Source organism: Xiphophorus maculatus, chromosome 21 (genome assembly GCF_002775205.1).
Source record: "Xiphophorus maculatus strain JP 163 A chromosome 21, X_maculatus-5.0-male, whole genome shotgun sequence".
NCBI classification, from domain to species: domain Eukaryota; kingdom Metazoa; phylum Chordata; class Actinopteri; order Cyprinodontiformes; family Poeciliidae; genus Xiphophorus; species Xiphophorus maculatus.
The window spans coordinates 17,942,531-17,966,235 of NC_036463.1; the positions used below are offsets into that span (position 1 = coordinate 17,942,531).

Here is a 23,705-nt window from a genome sequence, read left to right on the forward strand (position 1 = left end):
GTTTTCACACTAGAACTTGGCGTACGGAAAATTTTTGAAAAGAGCGGCGCACAAAAATAATCGGACGCATAAAGCTATGTGCACGCACGTGGCTGCGCACCTTTGTTTTATAAATCCCAATTTGCGGAAAATTGAGCGCAGCTGCTGGTCCGCCCTGTCGCCTCCATAAATACATATGTAAATTAGTATAAATACCCGGAAGTCTGCCACCACCTGAAGCAATAACAATAGCAATCTAAACTCTTAATAAACCATCAACATTTCCCAGATGATCAATATGATCAATGGCTCCCTCTGAATCCCTCCATTGGCGATGTTCTCCATCAGAGCCAAAGCGATCCAATTACGCGGCTCACCTTCGCGCAGCTACTTGAATACGTGTGATTATACACACCTTGATCACCTTAAAAATAATCAAACCTGTCCGGAGTTAGTCTGCTGATCCAATCTTGTTTTCTTTTTCAGTCAGAATGAAATGACCCCATAGATGCGTTTCATGCGCTTCGGCGCACAGACCAATCTTTATGAGACAAAAACTGAGAAAAAGTACTATTTACATTGAAGTGAGTTTTTCCACATACTTTTATTTTTTTCTTTATTTTGTGTGCGTGTAATGTTATTGTCTGAGGATGAATGCGGTTCAGTTTCATCGTTTATGTGTAAACAATAAAATATTAAAACCATGAACCGCACCTTTTCACGCCAGCGAAAAAGTGTGCGCATATTTATGCAAACTTTGACGCAAAGTTAATTTTTATACAACTTTTTATACGACTTTTGCGTAAAATATGGCGCCGCACATTTTTTTTGTGCGCTTTATGCGTGAGGCCCCAGGCCATTTATCAGATTTGACTGAGAAATGCTTTGGGATGCGGTATCGGGCATCGTTTTTGTGCCGCTCTCTTGTTCCTTCTTCTCTTTATAGAGCCTGCGTTATTATACTAGACATTACCACCCATATAGCAAAATGTTAAAAAAAAAAAAAAACACGATCAAAGCTTATTAATAATTTCCTTTAATGTACATGTAGTGTGACTGATTCTTTCAGGGGTTTCCCCCCCTAATGATCAAAAATTATTTCAGTCAGAAAAAAAAAAAAAAAAAAAAAAAAAAGAACCCACATCTTACAGTTACCAATAAGAATTCACACAAAATCTCAGTAAAAATAATTGCAACATTAGTAATTATTTACTTTAAAAAAAAAAAAGATCTATACATTGAAAAAAAAAAATTAAAAATCAAGTAAAAGATGTAACAACCCATGGCAATAAGTGTCTCAGAAGGGATAGGGGGTCCTGACTCGATGCTGAGCTGGTCTGCATATTTACAGCGTTGCAAAAGTATTCACACCTCTAAAACGTCTTCACACCTTTAACGTGGCAGCCACAAATCGTATGTTGGACCAACACAAAGTACAATTAAAAGGGAAATGTTTTTGGGAGGGTTTTGGCGTTTCTTTCTTTTTAAGCAATTTTACAAAAAAAAGTACGCTGAAAAATGAGGCATGTATTTGTAAATTACTCACCATCACTCTTCAAAAATACACTGGAGATGCGACGAGCATCTCATGCGGCATGAATACTTTGGCAAAGCGCCGTAGCACCGCGTTCACAAACAAACCCGAAAACTGAAAACACAGGTGTTTCATAAAAGCACATCATTCTGAGTTTTAGCTTCAATGCCCCTCAGAGTTTTAGGGAAAAGGAGGTCAGGGGAGGGAATGGGGGTGGTAAAATACAACATCGCTCCCGTTGAGGTCTGTCGACATCATCTTGAGAAAAACTGGCGAAACATAGAGCCAGAATTAAAACTGCTAAACCTCCTTTTAAGGGCTTTTCGGTTAAGGCGCTGAGAGACTCTTTGCATTAGAGGACACTTTGGAACAAACAACAGTGACAAGAAAACAGACAGACGTACCATTGAAAAAAAAAAAAAAAACAACAAAAAAAAAACATGTAGTGCATTTACTCGCAAAAAAAAAAAAAGACACTTCAATACGCTTAAAATCGACTGCATTATTAAAGTATAATCTGCCAAAGTGCATGATGCATAATTTATCCTTGATGAACAGCGTCGTGCCTCACCTCCATGTTCGCTTTGGAGTTGCGACAGAATTTCACTCGCTTTACGTCGGCGGAACTCGTTGCAACCTTAGAACTGCATCGAACGGAAACAAGATTTGCATAATAAAAGATTCGTGCGTTTCCCCGTTTCCGAAAGCAAAGTGAGGCTGGGTTGACATGCACTAAACAAATGAGCTTCTCGAACCAAGAATGAACCACGATTCTTGCGCGTAATACTTTTCTGTGAAGGATGCTTTTGTTCATTTCGCATTTGTTCACACGTTTGTTTCATTGTAACTTAATGCCACGGCTTTTTCGAACAAACCCGAACTCCGCTACAGTACCGAAAAAAGCTAAAAAGGACGAGCTTAAAAAATCTCCCTGTATTTTAGGCATGGAGTAAAAAAAAAAAAAAAAAAAGTAAAAAAAACTGCTGCCGCAGGCCGCCGCTAAAACCGAGTTACAACGTATCAAATAAAACAGGCAACACAATAACATTAACATAAATCTTTTTTTTTTTTTTTATGTTGCGACTTGCACAGTAACTTAAGTTTTTTTTTTTTTTTTTTTTTTTTGGATCCCTGTCCTTACGAAACAAATACCACACACACCTAAATACTATTATTAGTGCGTCTCCGACAAAATATTAAAGAGACAGTTCAGGATTTCTGAAGTGAGGTTCTGTGGTGTAAGCAGTTAATATCCTACCCGGAGTGGATTAACTCCTTTGTTGTCTTCATTTAGCTTAAAATCTGATTAGTTGGACGTGGAGGCTGGAGCTTCGATGCTTGTTCAAGAGCATAAATATTGTAAAATCTCTTTTGTTTTTGTTTTGGTTTTTTTTTGTAGCAGATAAATTTCAAAAGCACTTTCTGACGACAAAAAAATCTTTGCAGCTACATCGCTCTCAAAGACAGGTAGTGAGGACCATATATGGGTAATGACGATGGGCAGAAAAGTGAGCAGTCTGCATAGATGAGCAATGTAGAAAAACATGGGTGAGCTAGGATAGCCGCGGCTGCTCGTTTGTGAGCATAAAGTTTTTTTCATCTTCGGGAATTTTATTTTACATTTTGTGTCTAAAATTTAAGTAATAAAAAAAATAAAATAAACAATTATCTTATATATATATATATATATATATATATATATAGAAGGCCATAGAGAGCACAACTTCTGTACAAAAATTAAAGACTGGCTCGATTTCTAGTATTAAACAACTTTCAAGGGATGCAACATGGGTAACAAAAACATTAGTATTCTTGTTAACTAGCTTAACATGACATATTAACATGGATTGACTTTTTCTTTTTATTGGAGCCGTTTAAAGATTTTAGTCTGCTTTGGTCTCAGCTCCTCTCGAGCTAGCCATTAGCTCTTGACTCGGCGACCAACTAAACTGGAATTGCGTTGCATTTGCGTTTTTTATGTACACTGCCGTTTTGAATAAAATAAGACTGAACTGAAAATTTGAAACAAAATGATACTAAATGAAGACACAGAGAAAGTTGGCTATTGCAGGTAAGATAAAAAGCTTTTCTTATATTGCAACAAAACTGCTTGAGAAATCATGAACTTTCCCTATAATTAGTGAATAGTGTATTTTTCAATTTAGTTTTTAAAAAGAAGCATTGTTTATTTAAAAAAAATTATTATTGACGCTACGTTTTAGACACACATGTAGTTTGTGCTCTTGAAAATCTTAATAGCTTAAGATTCTAGCATCCTATAGTTCTTCACATTTGTTTTCGTTTGTATTTCATTTGACTCAAATAAAAACAACATTTTTTCGTCATAAATAATTAGCGGGTCGTGGATGGAAACACACTAGGATTCTGACATAAATATATGCCTTGTAATGAAAGTGCCAATTTGTTTCGCTCAGTTAAAGTCGCAGACAGTCCGAGGGTTTGCAGGAACGACAAAAACCCTGGGACGTTTCCCGCGACGGAAATAGGTTCAACATATCAAAGAAAAATCCCAAGCCTGCTTGCGGCTTGCTGTGCATAGCGTGTATACTTGAAGGCATTATGTTCTCCGCTTTACAACCAGATTTAGTGTTTCATACCGTTATATCTTGGGTCTCCACCCGTTTATGAACTGCATGAGTTTCTTCACCTGCAGCTTGCTTAGGCGGAAGTCTTCGGACAAAATCTCCTCGGTGAGCTGCAGGAGGAGATTCCCGTCGATTTTCTCGGACACAAAAAGGGAGACTATGTCGTTGGGCAGGCCGATGAACTTCAGACACTTGGACACCTCTTCGATGGAGATGCCGGACAAGTTCAAAGGCGGCTGCCACTGCGCGGCGGGAGAGACAGAGGGACAGTTTAGAGTTGCAGAGCTGGGACTAATCTCATTGGTGCCCGGCTCGGTTTGAACGGCGGCCCGCTGCGACTCGTCGCAGATGGACTCCGTCGGGAAATCTGGGCACTTCTTGATGGCGTTGGATTTAGGTGTTCTTGGTGGTAAAATGGGGCAGGATAAGCTCTGCTTAGTGTTCGATTCTTCTATTGGCGTGTTCCGGTACATTTCCGAGTTGCAGCTTGAAGATTTAGTGCAGATCTGGTCAGTGGGGCCTTTCTGCAAGCTGAACTCTGCGCGGCGGCGTGCCAGCTCTCGGCCGTCATAGTCATCCAGACTGATTGCGCAGGTTTTCGAGGAACTCGGGGTCCTCTTTCTGGGGTAGCTGAAGTAGCTCCGGCAGCTCGCGGGCACGAACTCGTCCATGCAGTGAGCGTCCCCTCCGATAAAGTTGTTGGGCCAAGACAGACGGGACGACACGCCGTCCAACGGCGGGCCTCCGCTGGGCGAAGTGGCTCTTTTCTCCATAGTGCTGACGTTACCCCAGCTGCAGGGGTAGCAGACGTGACTTTGCTCTTGTAGCTCGGCTCCCTCTTGCTCAGTTGCTCCACTGCTAATGAAAAATGACAAGACTCATTTGCCAAATAATTCTATTAGATCTCCAGCCCCCCTCCTAGAATGCTTCTGATTCTTACATGTTATGAAGACCAGATGAATAATAGGAAAGCGTTGGACTTGGCGACCGAGTGTCCTGCTGGCGGGGCTTCGACGGGATGGGCACCGACGGTAGCTGCTTTATACTTCTGGGAGGAATGGGTGGAGCGTTCAGTAGACGACATTCCTCCTTCACCTAAAAGGATGTTGGATTCATTTGAAAACAGTCAGAAGGTTCCAAGTTTTATATTTGAAAACTTTCTGTAGTAATGCAAGCGCCAATGGTTGGTTGGAGCTAAAGGCCGAGCGATAATGGAAGAATAGTAATTAGAGGTTGAAGAAGACTATCAACCTACGATGATATGGTTTAGATCAAGGTATATTTGTGAATTAGACCGGTTCAGTCAAAGTCCAGACATAAATGCAATTAAGGATTTTTGGTAAGACTCAAAAATGACTGTTCAAAGATACCATGGGTTATCTGTAGAAGTCCAAAGCTGGTAGAGACGCCAGAAACACAACAAGTGCCTGAACATTTTCCTTCCACTTCACATCAATAAACTACTTTATGTTGTGTTGTAACATAAAATCCCAATAATGATGTTGACCTTGAAGTAAAAATACCCAAGAATTCTACATTCATCGATTAAAGAAAGAAAAAAAAACCCCTAAGCATGAAGACACTGAAGAGTCAAACTCAACAGAAGCAGTTTGACTTTGTTTGACTCGAAAGACAGAGTGTATCAAAGAACGGCGTTCTCTACTCACAGCTTCAGACTTTGGTGGGACCGGTGGCGGAGTAAGTGGAATGTCCAAACTGGTTCTGGCAGCAAGAGGACATGTGACTGGATACAGTGCGGCCGTTGTTGCACAGTCGTCGTTGGCGACTCGTACGCCTTCACCTGAGGAAGGTTTTGGACTCTGCCTTTTCAGGTGATCCAACCACAACTCCTCATAGGGAACGTCCAACTTGCTGAGACTTGCATGTTGGCTGGTGAAGTCCGACAGCTCAGGGAACAGGTGCTCGTTCTCTCCGAATTCTGAATGGCCGCCATCGGAAGGCGGGAGAGCCCAGTCTCCGCACAGCGTCATACACCCCTGCAAGTTGACTTCGCTGTTCCCGTGCAGGTTGCTGCCGTACACGCACACCGAGAGTCGGTGGAAAGACTGCGTGAGCTCGTCTCTGGCGTACGTCAACGAGCTGGGCACCTGCTTGTGGCCAGGACACCCGTTTGAGCTGCCGCTTCCGCCGCTCCCTCCGCAGCTGCCGTTCCCGCTGCTTTTTTTCGGGCTACTGCCGTCTTCGTTCCAGTCGGCCCGCACGTCCCGGACGGCCCGAGAGTAGTCGTCGATGTCGAACTGCTCCTGGCAGAAGGAAAACCAGCGGTGCACCATGGTCTCCAGCCACAGCTCTCCCTGCAGCAGCTCTTCCGGGACGATGAATCTCGGCATGGCCATGTGGAAGGGGAAGTGGGTGGGGATGATCTTGTTGCTCCGCAGGACGCAGCACACCACCACCGTCTTGGTCTGGATGTTGACCAGCTTGTAGCGGTGGCCCTCGCGGATGAGGTGGAGGTCGTGCTGGTTGCGGGGCGGCGTGCCAGGCACGACCACGTTGACCGGGAGTCGGGTTTTCTCCACGATGTTCCGGATGGTGTGCTCGCCGTACTGCATCTGCAGCTCCAGCGGGCTGCAGGTGCTGAACCGGCCCTTGCACTGAAAGGGCAGGCTGATGCTCTCGTTGGTGCGGTGGTTCATGCAAATCAAGCAGGGCATCTTCCCGCGGCCGATTTTGCTGATGGAGTTGAGCTTGCCGATCTTCTTGAAAATGGTGTTGAGCCTCGACTTTTCTTTAGAGCTCTTGGCGTAAAGGATCTCCGCCTGACCCATTAAAGTCAGTTCGTCACCAGTACTTAGTGTTATGTTGTAAACTTCTGTGTCTTCATTACACTCCCCTGAAGCCATCTGTGAACAAAAGGTAATGAATGTGAAATTTGCACCAATGCACGCTCATCTTTGGGACATCTTTCCCAAATGTTTAGGTAGCTTGTAGATAAATGCGACATTTTCAGGCATCTGGAAATTGGATCCAAAGACAACCCAGACGTATCTGCATCTCAGCTTTTTTTTTGGATACCTGGTCAATTGATTTAGTTTTTTTTTTTCTGGATATCACACAAGGAAGCATCGTGTCTGAGGTGATGTCTTAAAATATATCCACAGTAGCAGCTTCCTTTTAACTCCTATACAGCGAATTACCCTTACACCGTAGTGGCATCATCATCTGGTATTAAAGGGCATAGTAATCTTTCCTAGAAAAATATCTCCATAATTATTCTGCCATTGTCATAATTCTTCTACCAACAGAAGTCCAGTTCTTCTTGTTTCCTGGAGTTATGACTGACTGTAGTTCATAGAACTGCTCAAATGACTTTTTATAATATAAAGCTTTTCTATTGTTGAGGTGACAATCTAAACAGTACACAGGCACAAACTGGTCCAGTCAACATTCCTAAAATGTAATTAGTTAAACCTATGTGTTTATCTTTAGTGCTGGCTATTATAAAGACATCCGGTAGAAACCGGTTGAGTGTCAAAATAGTTTGGCTTTTTTTTACTTTAACCTTAAAAAACAAGTAAATAAAACACTAAATAATGGCATGAGAATTAAGTACTTGGACTAAAAAGCCCGTTGTGCATTGTCATGAATGCCGATGGGATGATTTTGTCTCGTCAGACACTCCTTTTATTGCTGGAGTTAAGGCAAGCATAAAAACAGCTCTGAGAGGAAATGTTGTCCTTTGTAGTGCTCCATAGTTAAGGAGGAAGTCATCAAAGACAAGATAAACGAAAGGCTGTAAAACGTTCCAAGACAGCAAATTTTCCCATCATGCTGTCATTACACTTGAGATTCTTTTTATTGAGAGCGATAATAAAAAGAATTTGAAGTCCCTCCTCGACCAGCCATTGCTGCACACAGCCAGTCAGCTGTCTTAAAGAGCAACAAAAGGGAAAAAATAATTTGCCCGTTTGGAAATATAGTAATTGAAAAAAATAAACAAACATCTCCCCAACCGCATTTCTATTAGCAACCTAAGCAGATAGCCTGATAAGCATCCACAAATTACAACTACAACATTTTTATTACGTTAAAAATCCTTAATTTGCTGAATAAATAAATTGTGCCAGTATGACCAGGATCATTTAAAAGTTTTCTTTCTGATAGTTTTTTTTAAATTATTTGTACTTCTGATTTTACTCGTTGCTATATTCTCACGAACACAAATTCTCTCTACACATTATGATAGATTATTGAGGAGATATCGTCCTACTCACCTTTCCTACTGAACCTGGCCTAAAGCAGCTTTAATCAACGTCCGTTTAACGGGTTGAATGTACCTTAACATTGAAAGTGATCTCCTCCATGACGTACACCCTTTCAGGGAACGCTTTGGCCACCTCCTCCACACTGTTGAAGTACTGCACAGGCTCCTTGACATCTCTGTCCTGCTCCAGCAGCTTAAACTGACCTGAAGTTGGGCAAAAAACAAACAAACAAAGGAATATGACAAAAAAGGTCAGCTCAGGCGTCAACAGTATTCCCCAAGTGGTGAACAGTCGACCGTACTGTCGATTCCAGAAATTATCCTTCACTTTGATGGATTTTCAAAACACAAACTGCTACAGCCTGGTGCTTGGAGAGAGACAAAGGTGGAGGTAGAAAGACAAATTACACAGAGCTGCCAGTCATTTTATAGCATCGTTAGAGTTACATTTACCTTCACAATTCATCAAAAATACTTATCAATAGCAATAAAACAAAAATATTTCAAATTACAATCGTCATTGCAGTGTCAGTGTGTAGAGAAAAAAAAAATACTATTTCACAGGACGGCTTAGATGAAATATTTGGTAGAATAATACATTTAAAAATAAATACCACTGTGTTCGATTACTATAAATGGCCAGCAGGATGGACGTTTCTGACCATAGAGGGACAAATTGACATATATTAACTAACAAAACCATCAAAGAGTTGTGGAGATATCATTATGATGGAAAGTATAGAAAATGTTGGTTAATCACAACGATTTCATCACCACATCAACAACAACAAAAAAATCTTAATTGCATTATTTCCTAATATTTTTCAGTCCCATTTCGAGGATATGGGTGCAAATTGTTTTTAAATAGTTATGAAACGGAAGCCGATTGGGACAAAATTCTCATATGTGGGTTACAAACTGAGCTAGTAAACTGATAGAGAGAAATGATACAAAAATGTTCGTTGCTGTACCTTCATAATGAACAGGAATCTCTATCTTGGGCCCAATCACGTAGTGTCCCTCCTCCAGACTGTGAGCAGTAATAGTTGTCCACTGACGGCAGGAATGGATCAAGAGGTAGTCATTGTCTCGAAGCCCTTCAACTGACTGACCTGCACAAGTTATGGAGTGGCAAATATGTTCAAAAAATTGAAATGTGTAATACACAACACACAAAGGCTAAATGATTTGTGCTGATAAGACACATGATGCCGTGAAACACAGGTTATGACAGCAGACATACTTTCAAACGGTTTACTTTTTGCGCAAAAAAACTTATTTCCGCTGACATTACATGCTGCATCTACATTAAAATTACATTTCCGAGCGGCCCGTGGCGCTTAAAAAACATAATTTCTAAACTTTTTCCTGCACTGTCTAGCTTCAACACAAACGAATTGGTTTTCATTCGTCGCATAAACGCAGTGACACCACTTCAGAGTGCGTTTTTATTGTTCACATTTACATTACTTTCTTCGGGCCAACATGGTGTGACCTGCCAGGCAGATGCACCATTTGTGTCCTACCAAAGAAAATCTCTAAAAATGTATTTTAAACAACTAAGTCCAGCATTAATCATAAACCACAAGACTGAATTTTCTGCTCACCAACGCAAAGATAATAGCTTGAGAAGTGAGTACAGCCACAATTGTTACTCACCGTTATCCAGTTTGGCAATCTGGGGCAGCTTATATGTACTGACCAGCTGGTCTAAAGGTAGGGACGTCGTGCTCCATGTAACATCTTTTAAATTGTTGTACAACATTGTTCCAAGGTCCATTTTGCTACAACTAGCTTCCATTAGCCAACTGTGGAGTTAGCTGTATGTAAACACGGCTGCGAAGGGCTTCTCTGCGCCGAATACAACAAAGATACCGCTTTTCTTACATTAAAGTGTCATATATCAAATAACAGGACGCGTTTTGTCTGTTGCATGTTTCCCTTTTTTTCTACGTGCCTAAGTATCATAAGGGTTCGTTGTCCGAAAAAGTAGCAGAGCCATGTTTGTTTAGCTAGCGACGGCTACCGGAAACTCGTACTAGGCCTTTCGAAACAAGAGCGTTGTTTATTTAGAGCCTAATGAGTAACGTTATTTATAAAAAAAATTTAAATTTATTTACACACATTACAATATCTAGCAAACAATTTTATACTTTTTATCCTACTGGAGGTTATACTATTTTTTATATCAATTTTTATATATTTGGCTATTTACAAGTAATTTACTTTGAAAGGTATAGACCGGAGGTTGTATTTTGTGCTGTAAAGTTTGGCACAGTAGCTCATTATTAAAATAGATTAGGAGGTAATCATCCTTGACCTGTTTGGGAATATGGTGGCTGCTGCCGAGTTTAAATACGGTAGGTGGTGGTGGCAGCATCATTCTGTGGGAATGCCTCTCTTAAACAGAAAAACAAAATAAATGATGCAGCTTAGTGGGCAAAAAAAAAAAACCACAAAAAAAACTGATTAATTACCTAGACAACATATTTTTGAAACCACATATGTGACAATATCACATTTAGAAGGAACCTGCCAAGTTGCAAAATTAAATTAATTTAAAATTAAAACGTATTTATAATTTGCAATACTTAATAAATGTGCTTGTTGCAATTATACAAAAAAAAAATTATTATAAAATATTATTTTTCCATGTAAAGTCAATCTACATATCAATTTCTCACCAGCTTTACTGAGTTTGCATTGAAATGCAACGAATGTCAGACCAAATGGGTAAGCCTGAGAAAAACATTGTCTCCTCAATTTATTTACTGCTGCTTATTTATTAAATGATGTGAAGTGTGTAACATGGGTCATCAAGGGCCAAATATCCTGCAGTTTAATAAAATACTAACATCTAATCATTAATATGGATAAATAAAGGTGTCAGTGTGTTTTTTTTTAAATACATCAAATAAATAATTTATGTATAAATCTTCAAAAACAATTTGAAGTGAATGTAAGCTAAAAGTACGCACAGTTATGAATCATAATCGTCAAAGTCAGTGACGATTATGACTCAAGCTGCCACGAGTTGCTATGCAGGTTAACCAATCAGATATCAGAACACAGAGGCTGTTAAAAGTATTTCATCATAGACTGCAGCAGAGGTAAAGTGAAATGATTTAAAAGGAAATATATATATGGCTTTGACATAAAACATAACTGTTGAGTGTATTGTGTATCTAATCCCATATTTATGCAGCATACAGAGCTTATTTTATTGAACAAATTGAGCACATCATCCCATTTATAAGTATTTGTTCCAGGAAAACTTTGGATTCTTCATGTGACCTTAAATGATGTAGCAGTGACCCCGGATTTAAACACCTTTTTACGACGCACTGCACATATTTCAATACTTCAATATGATGTACTCCATCATATAAATAGCACTGGTTGCGGTGCAGGGAAACTGTCAACGCTGCTACGTGTCACCGCACTTCCTGATCTCACGGGTACAAATCAGAAGAGCTTCCCCAATTTGCTCTCAGTGTGCTCTTTGGCCGGCGAACATGTCTTTCGTGGACACCCTGCGGCAGTGGGACGAGGCTGTGACCTGCGCCGACAGACAGGACTGGCCGGAAGCCCTCAGCATCTTCCTGTCCATCCAGGAACCCAACTCCAAAATCTGTTTCGACATCGGCTGCCTCCACCTCCGCAACCAAGACCTGGACGCTGCTGAAAAGGTACGTCTGGAATACACACAGAGTGAAACGCTGGCCACATTTGTCCAGAAAGTCACAGATTCTTCCACCAATCAGAGGGTTAAAAAAAAAAAATCATCCAGGTTCTGCTGGGGTCAGGTGTGAGATGATGCACAAGCGATACAGCAGTGTCTGAAAGTGCGAGTCACCCTGAAAGAAGAAGTAGTTGAACCACTTTTGTTCTTTAAGAGGAAGTTTTTTTTAAGTGGAGTTTTTTTTCTTTCTTCTTCTTTTTCTTCTTCTTCTATTTCTTAGGCGTTTGATTGCAGCATACGCAAGGATGAGCACTTGGCAGTCGCCTTCTTTCAAAGAGGAATCACCTTTTACAAACAGAAAAGGCAAGCAGCACACATCATTTGAACAAATTGCCAACTTTCTGACTGTTTTATTCAAAATAAAAAGAAACTTGGCATATGTTCCGTCCAGTTTGATTCTTGGGCACCACTTATAGATTTACCTGTCAGCGACATGATGTGTTATTTACCCCACACCACTCTGCTTGAAGGTATGAGGAGAGCTCAGCAGATTTCCAGAGAGCTTTTAAAGCTCTCCGAAACAACCAGCTGATCGATTACAAGGCGCTCGGTCTCAGATACATCCTGTATGCATGTGAGGTAAGCAGTTTATATATATATATATATATATATATATATATATATATATATATATATATATATATATATATATATATATATATATATATATATATATATATATATATCCCTCTCCACTCAGCTGTTGCCAGAAAGAGCCCAGCTGACTCTCAGTAGTCGTAAAATAAGCAGCAGCATATACTATACCCTGCAAAATTACTCACATTCCCTGAGATTTAAAAAAAAAATTTTTATTGGGTCACACATAGTTGCTATGACGATCAGATCCATCGTCAAGGCCCTGGGCTACAAGAGATGTCTCAGACGTGATGTTAGATTTATAACCGCGACGCTGTTGTGATCAAAAACTGTTTATTTGGATGCATATCGGAAAGTTAAAGTATTTCTTTAAAGAAGATAGTTACCTGTTAGACATTTGAAATGGTTTACGATTGATCTGCGAATAATTTTTGAACATTAGCTCCGACCAGCAGTTATGTGCCATCCAGTGACGTGGAGCAGACGCTGGCTCTTCCCTGAAACTTAAACAGAAGAAGTTGGTAAACAGCAGATTCTATTTTGAAATGAGTTGCGAAATGTGCCAGGAACACACATTTCGTCCAAATCCTCTCACCCCCCCTCCTCCTTGGCAGGCTGATAAAGCGCCTGATGACATCAGATTGAGTAACTTCTGTGACCTGACTGAGGTTGAATCAGTGAGGAGTTTATGACTGGCAATGCTGAGAAACACACAAGTTTTTATCCTTATTTGTATGTATAAATATTTGTAGGGAAGAAACTCCCACTTATCCAGAAAGATGAGTTCATACGCCGTTTCAAATTGGGTTTCAAATTCAAAAGAGAAACCACACATCCAGGGAGAGAGAGCTAAGTTGGTTTTTAAAAGTATTTACTCCTGAATAAACTGCAGGCCGCACTTGCCAGACTTTCATTTGTAGGCTATTTCCTGTTGGTCATAAAATGCCAACACATTAGATTAATACATTAAAGGTTGTGGAGGAAATGCGACAAGATGTGCGAAAGTTCAAGGGTTACGAATAATTTTTGCATGGTGCTGCATGTCCATATTTATATGGACAGATGTACACTCTATTCTGCTGAACAGTACAACAGCTTACTAAGGCCATTGTAGATCGAAGAAAAAAAAGAGTCAAAGACTAAAAAAAAAAACTTTCTCAGAAAATTTTGAGATGAAGCTCAGAAACTTTTAGGGGGTTTTCTTGCAAATGTTTGACTTTTCGAGTTCAGAAACTTCCACATTTTTTTTCTCTAAAATCCCTGAGATTAATCTCACACTTGCTGAGATTTTTTTGGCAGAAATCTACTCCTCCTTTTGCTTTTGCCGTCTTCATCGTCCCTGGTGTGCCGTCATGAGCAGAAAGGGTTTTGAAATAAAAGACACAAGCTTCTTGCGCAGCATGTGACATTGATCGTTTTGATGCCGCAGGTTCTCCACAACATAGCTCTGGCTGAGGCTCAGCTGGGCAACTGGGAAAACGCCCAGAAAAACCTGGCGAAGGCCCTCGACTACAAAACGGAGGCCAAGCTCAGCGTCATCGACAGAGCTTTGCAGGCGACTCTGGTCAGTCGCCGTGTTTCTGAATCGCACGAATTAAACCTGGTGGGATCTTTGAAAAGGCTTTCTTCTCAATTGCAGAAACGGAAGCTTTTCAAGCTGGTCGAGTTCCCTTCAAAGACTCTGTTCAAACCGAACAAGCACTACGTAGCCGAGCTGGAGAAGAAGGACTATCTGGGCAAAGCAAAGGTATTACAACACGGCTGAGGAACAAACAGAAGCATCCGCTAACTTCTGCTTTTTGGGAATTAGTGTAGATGACTTGTCTTTATGTGGTAGTCACCCAGTTCCTTTTTATTTACAACGATTCTGTGGAAAGATACTTTGATTTTCGTTTGCTTTGAACCCTCAGGTTGTTGCCTCCGTCGTTCCACAAGACGAGTTCTCTGGATTTGCCCCGCTGCAGCCGCAGGTGAGACGTGAGAAAAGATCCTGAACAAATTACACTAGAAATCCAAAATTAACCGATATATGACAGGTTTGGGTCGATGCGAGACTGTCACTTTATGAAAACGTTCAGTAAAAAACAAAGACGACTCACAATAAAAGCAAAAATGGGTAATATTTTTTTAAAATGTATGAATAAGTATGAATTACTAACTTTATACTTTTTTTTCACTTATTAACTTTTATTTCTATTCTTGCTGTGAGTCAACAGGCTGCACTCACAGTACACTAATATAGAAAGCGAGGCAACCTGGGGTTATGTGCTGGAAAAGATGGAAAAAGGTTCACAACTTTCCAACTGCTAGCCAAACAGGAAGTGATGCGATAATCCTTACCCACAGTTAGTCACTTAAGTAAAAACTGAAAAATAAAAACCTGCTGAAATTGATTACTTCCACACAGACTGTCCTGAACCCTTCACTTCTGTTTGTTTTGATGATTTTCCGTTTTTTGCCGATAAAAATGTAACATTAGAATATTACGAATAAAAACCATTTGACATTCTGATGCATACGGGTCTGTGTGACTGAACCGTCCTGTGTTCTGTCTAAAGGTTGAAGATGGTCCAGCTGCTCCAAAAGAACCAGAGGTCCTGAGGTATGCAGCACACGCTGGAGCACTGCAGCACCTAAAAACACACTGTTGAATACAAATCACAGACAGGATTCCTCAGGACATAATGCTTTCAAATTGTAACGTTTCTGTTCATAGCAAATTCAGAAGAAGAATTATTTGTTTACAAGGCATCTGCAAATTTCAGCAGTTCAAATTTAAGGCTTTTTAAGATCTTTAATGCCACCTTGAATTATATTTAAGATGGGAAAAACTACAAATATAAGGAGTGTTTGGGGGTGAAACCTGCTGCATTACAATCAAGCATAGCAAAAACTGCAAACCGAGCGTGATGCTAATCACATTCGATATGGCGCTCTACAGCCTTAGCCCACATAGTGCCAAGCTTAAATGTTTTTTAGGCCTTGTTTATTGTCAGCCGACTGGCGATAAATTTACACTTACCCATGATAGAGGCAAGAAAGCTAGCAAGAGTCAATTAGCAGCTAGCTGCTGGTAGCCGCAACCTCCTAGAGTCACAGAATGCAATGAAGATGTTTGACTGCCACTCAAACTTTTGCGTGACAAAAAAAGTTTAATGAGAAGAAAAAAATCACATTAAAAAGTATTGCCACAACACGATGTAATACCTATTTAAGGCCAACTTAATTGAAAAATAAATGTAAGATATTTTAAGGCCTCATTTTAGACACACAAGACAAGACTTTAAGACTTTTTAAGGATCCGCAGACACCCTGCTTTAAACTTATTTTTGTGTAAGTAATGTGCATAAAATCAACCAGCAGAACAGTGCTTTCAACATTTTGCTGTGATATCAGATGACTCTGTTTCCTCCATGTTGCTGTTTTCGCAGAGCGCTGGAAGGGGAGGCGCACACCGTGCTGTTCGAGTTTGTTCCAGAGACCAGCGATGAGTTGGCTGTAGTGCCGGGCAACATTGTATTTGTGTTGCAGAAAGGGACCGACAACTGGGCATATGTGGTCTTCAATGAACGGGTACGACCTCGGTCCTGCAGTCTGTGCTCAGAATAGACGCTTATATTGATTTCTTGTTCCTTTTTTTTAATGCCTATATACAGGGTATGCAGGTTTAAACAAGTCAAAATTAAGACATTTTAAGATATTTTTAATGTCACCTTAAATCTTGATTTAAAACCAATATATATATATATATATAAATATAGGGGATGGTTGGGAGATCCTGCTGTATTACAATCAATAATAGCATACCGTATATTATAAAATTTCTGGGGTCTATTTGTGGCTACTGGTAGCACTTTTGTGCATCTTACCTTCCGTCCGTCTGTCCATCCAGGGGTTTATTAGCAGCCAGTTACCATTAGCTACAACTGCCTGGAGTCACAGAACGAAGTGACGATGTCTGCGCGTGACTCAAACTTTTGCCTGACAAAAAGCTACATATACGAGACAAAGCTAGATTAAATAGTACTGCCACGACATAACATCACTTAAGATTTCTAAATAACGTATTTAAGGCTAACTTGCATTTCTTTTGCGAATTTAAGACATTTTAAGAATGTGAATACACAGGGTGCTGTGTATATATCACCCTATGGGCAGCTCTGGTGAAGTTGTGTAAAGGTTAATCAAGCACAATTAAGGAAAACCTTGTAAAAACCTGAACTTTAGTGAAGACAAGTCAAAATGCCCTTTAATCATGATAGATGACTTTCATCCACCAACGCAAGAAAGAATATTTATAAAGCTTTTTCAAACCTCTTTACCAGAGCTGCAACACTTCATCATAATTCAGCTTTATTAATAAATAGTAATTCAGTGTGATGTCTATTGCAGAAGGGACTCGTTCCGTACAACTACCTGGAGCCAACCCTGGACATCTCCCTGGGTTCTAAAAAAATCAAGGTGTTTATATGAATCATTTCTTGTGCTGTTTGTACTTTTTTGTTGTTGTTGGCACATTTCAACTAACGTCTTCAAATGTCATTTGTCCAAATTTACATTTCTGCGCATACCTGAGTCTTGCTGTAATTTTCATTTTTCTGTATTTGCGATGGAAATCAACAGGGCGTGGCCAGACTTCACAGTCGAGACCCTCCGAGAATACCGGAGAGGATTCAAGGTATGGCATTTTTGATCAAGCAAACCGATGTTAAAAATCCTCTTTTGGTAGAGATGTAAACACTTCTTCTTCTTCTTCATTCTGTACCAGGTCTTAGTCCTGGCCGCAGCGGGAACACTCAGCAGCAGGTTCGCTGACGCTAACCTGTCCAGCACTACAATGATTGCATTGAGATGTTTTAATTTCCACATTTCCACTCTATTGTTACCCGATCTCGCAGCCAGAGGACAATTCTTGTTTTGTCAAAATCCGCTTCACCTTCAACTTTGCCGTATCGGTGCCGTCTGGGTCTTCTTACGTGGTTCTGATAGAGAAAATCAGCAAGAAGCTGAATCTCAATTCTACTGCCATCACCTTGAGGTACAAGCTCTGTTTAAACTGTCGTCTGTGTAATTGTTATGGCTGCAAAACGCGCGTGTAACAATGCGGGGTTTTTTTTTCTGTTTTCCCAGCTCGGATTCTCGGGGGAAAAATCTCATCGATAACAACACGGAGATGGAAGACGTGTGGAGTCGTGCTGAGGATGGGCGCATCATCTTATGGTGTACCACCAAAGAGGTAAGGTGGCGGTTCAGTTTCTGTGGCTCGTGACTAGGGTTGCACCGATACATCGGAACTAATCTCCTTCGTTTTGGATGATCGGCCGATAGAAGTGAAACCGATTTTAAAGGATTTAAACCAACTACTACCTAGGTAACACGTGCTTGTGTGCAGCTACCAAGAGTCACCCTACTGTTGCCAACTTAGTGAATTTTTTAGACAAAAAAAAATCCATATCGACCGAAATCAAATCGGTGTACCCCTAATTGTTCCTTCCCCTCAATGGTGGTTTCATAAGAGCATCAATTAAAATCAGTATATTCAAAGCTATGACTTCATGTACCACTATCTAATTGGTCGAGCGGCATATTTGATAATACCTTTTACTTTTAGAGTGGTAAAAATGTAACTTTTCAGAAGGAAAAAATAATTCATATCGGAAGCATTTTAAAGATCGGTGATCATCCAGAAAAGTGCAATCGGTGCAGCCCAGTTTGTGACAGAACTTAATTAATCTTACATGCAAGTTTTCAATCAATGTCTTCTAAACGAACATGAACACAGTTGAATTTTTACTTGTGTAGAGAAAGCCACCACAGAGATCCAGCACATTTCAAATGAAAAAAATCCCAAATCTCTAGAGTTCTCCGTCCTTAACATTCACTTGAAAACATATTAAAAGTTCACCAAGAATCTATAGCAGAAACTTCTTCAGCTTTTTCCAACGTGACACTTTTGTACTTTCTTGATCAAAACACATTCTAAATTCAGGCAAGGGAAAAAATAACGGACTAGATTCTTCAGTTATTCTGAAGTTTTGACTTAAAAAAACAGAAAAGAGCAAGTGCGTTTTGCAATTACAGCAAAGTGATGGAAAGCCACAGAAGGAGGTTTACTTGGTGGCGCTTCACTCCTACAACTCTTCGAACCCAGAAGACCTGAGCCTCCAGGAAGGAGATAAAATCAAATTGCTCTCCAAAGGTGAGTTTCAAATCATTTCGACATGTTGCAAAATCTGTCATATTAAAATAATACACACTCTGTCTCTCTTTTTCTCTGTGTAGTAAACCAGGATTGGCTGGAAGGGCAGTGTAATGGGAACACTGGTATATTCCCTGCATCATTTGCAGCAGAAGTTCCTATGGATGGACAATGACTTAATGCAAATTGAATTTGTATTATTATTTTTTTTTTATTGTACACAAGGCAGAAAATAAGAAATAATTGTAATCAGTGACTTGAGTCGTGTTACATTCAGGTATTCATTAAATATTACTGATATATAAAGTGATGCCGGGTGGTATTTCAGAAAAATGACAAACATTTAGCTTCTAGTGATATAATTGCATAAATTTATACGGAGTCCATTCGAAAATGAATAAACTGTGGCATCATCAAGGCGCTCCTTCGTCTTCGTAGGCGATAGCTATGCCTCTCCTGCCCTGCACTGCCTTTACTACAGGAGTTTCCCCCAGCTTCTGCTCCAGGCCTCGCCAGCTTCGACCCGCCAGGAAAGACGCTAGAAAACAACAGTAAGAGCGTATTCACAAGACCGTAGATAATCCACTGTGTCAAAGCTTTGGACATGCTGTTAAAAAAAATAATAAAAGAAGGAGCAATAAATAAGTATACTGGATGTCTCTGGCTGGTCTGTACCTGCTGAGTTCGCGTCGGCCACAGTCGTAGTCTGGTTCCTCAGCACCACAGAGGACCCGAAGGAGGAGTCCGCGGGCTCGCCGCTCGGCGGGTTCCGACTCCGCAGCGCTCCGGTTATCAACGACACGTCGGTTTCGTCGTCGCCTTCCTGCTGATCGGCCATCGGCACGTGACTCTGTCCACCTGACCCAAGGATTAAAAAAAAAAAAAAAAAAAAAGTTGATAAAGGATAGAAATGGCAGACGTGAAACGATGGTTGCGATTTTTATTTTCCCTCAAAATAAAAAGAAACATCCTGGCAGGAACTTCATTTGCAAGCCGAGACGAATCAGACGGCCGATGAAGAGGAGGGAACGTTAATGTTCCCTCAGTAATGGGAAACCTCTCCGTATTGTTTTTGTTAAAGACGTCAAAATGTGATCAAGATTCGAGTTCATGTTCTTCTTCTTTTCTAAATTAAATACTTTTCCAGAGTTGACAGCCAGCATTTGTAAAAAATATTACAAAATGTATCGTTAATGAGTTAGTTTTGATTAATTACATCAATTTTGATGAGTTACAAAATTTGAACAAAATCACATTTATTTTTTTATTCGTTCATTTTATTTGATTTTTTATTATACAAACGTTCTGGTCGCGTTTCTGGTACGCCCATAAATCTGACACACAAGCGAGGGAGACCAGAAAGGACTATTGTTGTGAGCAAGTTGTGCTAAAAGGAGTTAGCCTGTCAGTGAAGCTACTCTAGCCTAAAATATTATATCAGTGCTAAACATTCTTTTTTCCAAAGAAGTTTCATGAATGATAACACCCCTGAAAGCTGAATGGACATAAAAATCACTTTGCGCTAATCTGACGGTTGAATAAACTAAATAACAAATTAAAAACAATAAATACATGTTGCCCATATGTCTAAAACTTGGCAGCAAAAAGGAATTTTGATTTGAAATTGTTGCCGATGTAGATTTAATTAAAATGAAATTAAGTCACTTTTTTTTTATATTATTGAGTTCCACCATGAATAAAAATACAAAAGGTGATTTGTATAAAACAGAAGCTCATCTGCTATTTGAATTTATAGCCGATATTTCAGACTTTAGATTATGAACATATACCAAGGGTGTGAATCGCATTGCGACATTTCGCCATTTCTTTTTTGACGACTGTCATGCAATTAATGAGAATGTTTGACATTAACAGACTTGACTGATATATGGATGAATGGACAGATTGAGGTGGTCAGCCACGCCCATGTTTCATCCACATTGGAATGCTTTTCCCTGTTATGGCCCAATCAGGGGCCATAATCCCTGATTGGGCTGCATTTCTCCATCATGCACCGACGGGGAAACATATTAGTTCTCCATTAGTGCATGTTTGGCTTCTAATGTTACAAGGCATGGACAGACAAAGTTATGGATGGATGGAAGCATACTGATCTCAAAGTGCGCTGGATTTTGACGGATGAATGAAAGATCGGATGGATTAACATTTTTTATGCTTACTGACATAATGCATAGAAAATGAACTATGAAAGGAGAAGGATAGATGAACTTACTTCAAGAAATTCATATTGTATCACAGTGCCAAGGGGATTGGAAATAAAAAATATTTTCCATACTAAGATCTGGAGATTCTACACTCTTCCGGACTTTTCAGGACTACATCGTAACCCTTGTGTATAAGCAAATCTGATTAAATCTACCAAACAATCCATTGTCTGGTTCGGGGCTAACGGCTCCTCCAAATACTCCATAAACTGCATTCAAACCTGGAAGAAGATGTCGAAAATCCGTGACGTATTCCTCGGACCACTCCCTCTTCCTGTTGCAGGCCACCTCCATCTCGAACGGCGTCACCACGGGCTTGTAGAACTCGCTGGAGTCCAGCAGCGAGTTCTCAGGACACGCGATTAGCACGAAGATGTCGATTTCCAGAAAGTTCGCTAGTTTGGGAACGTTGAGCTTCCCCATGGCGAACATGTAGCTCTTCTTGCCGGCTCTGCGGAGAGTCTCTTTGAGTTGCTGGATGATGGCGAGGTAGTCGGCCACGCCCAGGGTGCCGACGAGGATGCCGACCACGTTAGCGTCTTTGGCCCTTTCGATGGCATAGTAGCGTTTCATGAGAGCACGGTTGACGTTCACAGATTCCAGCCTTCCCGTCATTGAGACAGGATCGAAAGAACAAAACGAGCAGCGATTCCAGGTCATCATGAAGTTTCGTAACGTGGCTCCCTCCTGGCCTACGTAGAACATACGGTAATCCGTTAGAGATGAGCCACTTTTTAAGGAGAACCGTCGTCCGAATTGACAAATGGTCTGGCTGTTGTCATCCTCAGATGGACGAGTTTCTTTATCGATCCGTCCATGACTGTAACAGTTTTCCCCTTCCACAACAAGCTCAGTGACTACAAGGTTTGGATACTCTGGTGAGAGGAGCGTCCGAAGATCACCTGGAAAAGAGAAGAAGATGAAGAAATTTACAAAAGGAAGTGAAATTTAACCAAGAAATTAATGTTTTCCTGGGAAAAACTTGCCAATAGCGTGATCGTAGTTGACGTCATAAAGGAGGAGGATGTGCGTCTGTGTGTCCGCGTAAAGGTCCCTGAAAGAGGCGGCGCACTTCTCCACATCCAGGGTCCGTCTCTCAAAGACGTACATGACAGGAAGTCGTTTGGACGGGCTGAGGCAGGCGTTGCCATAGTGAATGATGCAGTCGGCGCCGACGTGTTCTGCTGCTACCTCGTCGACACAGCAGCTGCTCAATAAGAATGAAGGGAACCACACGAGTGAATTTCAGATCGGAAATTATTTCATCCAACTTAAATTTAAAAAACGACAACCAGAATAGAAGGTCTGTAATATAGATTCTAATTCAATACCTACAGTTCTTCACCCAGACCTCCATATTTTTTTCATGCTAATGCATTTCTGTTAATATCTTACAAATTTTCCTCAAAAATGGTTGAAACATTTGCTTTAAGTGACTGCTAACTCCCACCTGCAGGTGACAGTATTTCTTACTTTCACTACACTGCTGACTCAACTTTAATTGATATAAAGTTATAGCTCATGATCTATATGGCCCCGATACAATTTTAATAATTTAAGTTCTATACAGAATAAAATTGAGGTCCAATCTGAGTGTGTGCCGTTGTTTTCCATCATCCTGTTCTCCTAGATGTAGACTTTTGTAGCGCTTAAATGAGGAAATATCCTAAAAAGTTTATTGGATATATTTCTAAAATAACCCCACGAAATCCGTGATTTTGTTTGCAAAAAAAAATCCCAAAGAATAGTTGTGAAATACTGGAGAAGTTGAACAGATCACAGTACCTGCCATAGGAGGTGTCTCCCAAAATAAACGTTTTGGCTCGACTGTTTCTCTCAATCTCCGCAGCCACAGCGGCCGAGTCGACCAGCAGCTCATCGGGAAACTGCAGAGCAACCTGGATTTAAAAAAAAACAACAAAAAACCCCACACAGGAACCAATTATCTACCTTTCATCCACTATTTAAAACAGCGTAAGGGTTTTTTTTTTTCAATGCTACCTTTCCAAAGTGATGCTCGCTGATGAAGGCGCATGTCCTCGTAATCTGATACAACTCGGTGAGTTTTTCAGCAGGGGTGTTTTCCTTCAGGCTAACGTCGACCACACGCTGAATCACAGTCTCCGAGCTGCTACTGAACGCATCAGCCATGACAGTAGGCTACGAATGTCTTCAAAAACAAATGTTTTAAGGTTCACACCACTAGACGTAAATCATACAAAAACAAAAGTAGTCAGGACGATCTAACACTGTCCCTGGTAGCTAAAAAATAAAAATATTTCACTGTAACAATTATACAAATTAAATTGTTACAAGCTGGTATTTCCATGTAATATGTAACTTACAGCGAAGTATCATGTAGGTAGTTTTGCTACAATCTTTACATGTTCGTCGGAAATGTAAACACGTGTCCAGAGTACAACGGGAGGGAGAGGTAGGATCACTTCCGGTTCAGGTACTTTTCAAAATAAAATCCAAACCTTTCTCGCGCTTTAAACCAGGAGTGGGAAGTTGTAGAAAGACAACCAAGGACCAATTAGCATTGAACCAATTTGATTAGTAAAGCCATGAAGTCCGTTTTTGCGTGTTTATTTGTGC

At 40.4% G+C, this 23,705-nt stretch overlaps 3 protein-coding genes across 5 annotated transcripts; 1 reads left to right on the forward strand and 2 right to left on the reverse strand.

Annotated features, from left to right (window-relative positions):
• Positions 1-3,177: 3,177 nt before the first annotated feature.
• On the reverse strand, positions 3,178-10,358 carry garem1 (GRB2 associated regulator of MAPK1 subtype 1). 2 transcript variants are annotated; one of them, XM_014473484.2, is made up of 6 exons: positions 10,004-10,358; positions 9,316-9,456; positions 8,418-8,548; positions 5,787-6,983; positions 5,060-5,214; positions 3,178-4,974 (listed from the first exon to the last, which is right to left on the reverse strand). In XM_014473484.2, the coding sequence occupies exons 1-6, from the start codon at positions 10,143-10,145 to the stop codon at positions 4,134-4,136; spliced, it is 2,607 nt and encodes an 868-aa protein (XP_014328970.2). In that variant the 5' UTR covers positions 10,146-10,358; the 3' UTR covers positions 3,178-4,133. The 2 variants fall into 2 exon arrangements, with proteins under 2 accessions (XP_014328970.2, XP_023181583.1); XM_023325815.1 differs by having other exon boundaries at positions 3,179-4,977.
• A 1,453-nt stretch (positions 10,359-11,811) lies between these two features.
• On the forward strand, positions 11,812-19,083 carry ncf2 (neutrophil cytosolic factor 2). Its single transcript, XM_014473482.2, has 15 exons — positions 11,812-12,033; positions 12,307-12,389; positions 12,557-12,665; positions 14,113-14,247; positions 14,323-14,430; positions 14,594-14,653; positions 15,242-15,285; positions 16,115-16,256; positions 17,076-17,144; positions 17,307-17,361; positions 17,452-17,489; positions 17,582-17,721; positions 17,814-17,919; positions 18,765-18,882; positions 18,966-19,083. The coding sequence occupies exons 1-15, from the start codon at positions 11,860-11,862 to the stop codon at positions 19,055-19,057; spliced, it is 1,473 nt and encodes a 490-aa protein (XP_014328968.1). The 5' UTR covers positions 11,812-11,859; the 3' UTR covers positions 19,058-19,083.
• dph2 (DPH2 homolog) lies at positions 19,080-23,541 on the reverse strand. Of its 2 annotated transcripts, none has more exons than XM_005811476.3 (7): positions 23,453-23,541; positions 23,109-23,277; positions 22,893-23,005; positions 22,094-22,314; positions 21,329-22,009; positions 19,558-19,740; positions 19,080-19,420 (listed from the first exon to the last, which is right to left on the reverse strand). In XM_005811476.3, the coding sequence occupies exons 2-7, from the start codon at positions 23,256-23,258 to the stop codon at positions 19,296-19,298; spliced, it is 1,473 nt and encodes a 490-aa protein (XP_005811533.1). In that variant the 5' UTR covers positions 23,259-23,277; positions 23,453-23,541; the 3' UTR covers positions 19,080-19,295. The 2 variants fall into 2 exon arrangements, with proteins under 2 accessions (XP_005811533.1, XP_023182067.1); XM_023326299.1 differs by having other exon boundaries at positions 23,109-23,309; positions 23,453-23,530.
• Between the last annotated feature and the right edge of the window lie 164 nt (positions 23,542-23,705).